Raw genomic sequence first — 2,957 nt, forward strand, 5'->3', positions numbered from 1 at the left:
CTTAAAAAAAAAAAAAACTTGCCAACAACCTGTCATTATTTGAAAATTAGTTGACACATTTGACCTGGCACTGAGGAACTGTAATAGAGTTATTATATAACCAGTCTTTAACAGTGAAAGTAATTCAATTATGCTTATGGATTCTGTTGGATAATCCATCCTTTCTTTGACTTGAAAGTATCATGAGGCATTTAAGGGTGAATTTTAGAATCTGCTAGCTATCCATTACTGATATTCCTCTTATCTTTTATTGATTTCCTCCATTATGATTCGTCAATACCTCTTGGATAATTTATCCACTCTCTCTCTTCCCCTTTCTCTATCTTTCTCTTAACCACTCATTTCTACACTGGTCTGCCCCGTCTTTTCATTCCCCTTCTTTAGCATGATTTAACTGATCTATTTGATATGTCTATCCATCTCATCTTCAGAGTTATATATATATTTTTTTCCATTTCTTAGACTTAGCTAATGAGAAGGAAAATCATCTCCAACTCGCTAAAGTTACTTGTTGTAGATGCATAATAAACAGTATTAGGGAAAATTAGAGATTGGTCACAAAACTTTCCTTACGAAGGCACTAGGAAAATCTCAAGGCATGGTCACCTTTGCTGTCCACTCATTTGTCTTCTGACTATAAGATGACAACACTAGAAATATGTTTTTGTTTTTAGAGAAACATAACTGGATTAAGTACAATGGATTATTAGATACAAAATGTCCCTCTTGTTTTAATCTGGATGACAAACAAAAGTGAGATATGTAAAATAGTCCTAGTTTCCGCATTTGAGATGAAGCTGCTCATGGTTTTCCTTAGCTGACAAGAAATGTGACTGTGCAGCAAAATACTCTCCATTATTGTGTCTTTCTTCTCATCTACATTTGTAACCAAATGGAAAGAGTTCTTTTCTCAAAAGGAGTTAAGTGTGTCTCCATCATTCCATTCACGAGTTATCAGCTGTGCATCAATGGAGGTTCTTCAGGCATATCTTCTATGGAGACAAACAGAATGTGAGTTCACCTATTGAATTTCTCCAATTTATAATTACTTGGTACATGGGGTGTTGGGATAAGATTTGATGATAAAGAATATTGGTTCTTCTTACAGGTCATACAAGCAATCTATACAATACTTGTTTGTGGAAGTTGGTGGTTTCTGGAAAGTCAAAAAAGGAGGCCAAAGAGATTCTTAAGGTGCTTACTTAAGTTTGGCAATAAAAACTTGAATTATTTCCTCAATACAATGACATGCTTAAGATTTACGATTTGTTCCTCAAATATTCTTCTTCTTCATTTTTATATTTTATTCAACATTACCTAAATATGATGTTAAAGGCATATAAAGAAGAAAAGTAGAATAAACTTTAAAAAAAAGAAGAAGCTTCAACCGGCCCACTAGCGGCTCGCATAGTGGTTATGGATCGTGGGTTGAGGTCAGGCCCTCTCCACGGGCCAGTGACCAAGTGGGCCGGTCTACTTGCCAGATATAGTAATAGATTGTTATTAAATGCTAGTATCTACAGAAGGAAAGCAATTACAAGCATATAGTGGCTTCATGTGCTGATGTGCATAAAGCAAGATGCTTATTACAGAAGGTCTTAAAAGGAATAGCTATACGTGAAAAGAAAACGATTGAAAGCTTCCAGCAAAGGTTTCTGGAGTGATAGCTCTGATTCATATCTGCGATCTCTTATTGATTACATATCTACTGATCGTTACCTTGGAAACATGTGTATTGAACTCCTTTCAGAAAATGTCAATACCTGCATATGTTGAGAAGTGTTCTTTTATTTCATTAAGCTCATTATTCCAAATTTTGCCTTTTACCATTTGTGATTTGGATGAACCACGTTACTTGATGCTAACTGTGAGAAAGCACGGGAGAAAATATATTATTGATGTATTGACATATGTTACAATGAGCCCTATATATATACACACATAACATGTCCTACTCCTAATATATATTGGATTAGGGTTATTTATTTACTCCTATTTACATGACTATTCTAACACTCCCCCTCAAGCTGGTGCATATAAATCATATGTACCGAGCTTGTTACATATGTAGTTAATACGAGGACCAGTGAGGGACTTGGTGAAAATATCTGCAAGCTGATCATTCGACTTCACAAACTTTGTAGCAATATCTCCCGAGAGTATCTTTTCTCTAACAAAGTGACAGTCAATCTCAATGTGTTTAGTTCTCTCATTGAACACTAGAGTTGACGCAATATGAAGAGCAGCTTGATTATCACACATAAGTCCCATCTGACTAATCTCACCAAATTTCAACTCCTTGAGCAACTGTTTGATCCAAATTAGCTCACATGTCGCCATAGCCATCGCTCGATATTCTGCTTCTGCACTAGACCGAGCAACCACATTCTGTTTCTTGCTCTTCCAGGACACCAAATTTCCTCCTACCAAGACACAATATCCAGACGTAGAACGTCTATCAGAAGGTGATCCTGCCCAATCAGCATCTGAGTATCCAACGATCTGCTCATGGCCTCGATCCTCAAACAATAAACCTTTGCCTGGAGCTGATTTTATATACCGAAGAATGCGAACAACTGCATCCCAATGACTATCACACGGAGAATCTATAAACTGACTCACAACACTCACTGAAAAGGAAATGTCAGGTCTTGTCACTGTAAGGTAATTTAATTTACCAACCAACCGTCTATATCTTGCAGCATCGCTAAGAGGTTTTTTTTTTTTTGGCTTATCACTAAATAACAAAAAAGAATCACTGAAAATTCTCTGAAACGATGAAGAAAACACTGTGTTTGCGGAAAAGTACACTGTAGCTGCGAAAAATCGTGTAGTCGCCGGAAAAACTCAAAGTGTCGAATTAAAAATAAAAAATGGACAGGCTCGGAATTGCAGGGCGGATCAACTGTCCTGAGGAGCGAAGCGTAGGATCCTGACAGGAAGGGGTATCAACGCGC

General features: G+C 36.9%; 1 protein-coding gene across 5 annotated transcripts in view; it reads left to right on the top strand.

Moving 5' to 3' along the window:
* LOC109239015 (tRNA(His) guanylyltransferase 1-like) overlaps positions 1–2,957 on the top strand; it is a 16,341-nt gene that overhangs the window by 3,170 nt on the left and 10,214 nt on the right. For all 5 annotated transcript variants that reach the window (XM_019405519.1, XM_019405515.1, XM_019405516.1 and 2 more), the window contains 2 exons: positions 842–1,011; positions 1,109–1,194. In XM_019405519.1, the coding sequence (XP_019261064.1) occupies positions 842–1,011; positions 1,109–1,194 (256 nt within the window). The remainder of the gene's footprint in view (positions 1–841; positions 1,012–1,108; positions 1,195–2,957) is intronic.

The sequence above is a fragment of the Nicotiana attenuata genome, unplaced genomic scaffold, assembly GCF_001879085.1.
Source record: "Nicotiana attenuata strain UT unplaced genomic scaffold, NIATTr2, whole genome shotgun sequence".
In the NCBI taxonomy this organism is placed as follows: domain Eukaryota; kingdom Viridiplantae; phylum Streptophyta; class Magnoliopsida; order Solanales; family Solanaceae; genus Nicotiana; species Nicotiana attenuata.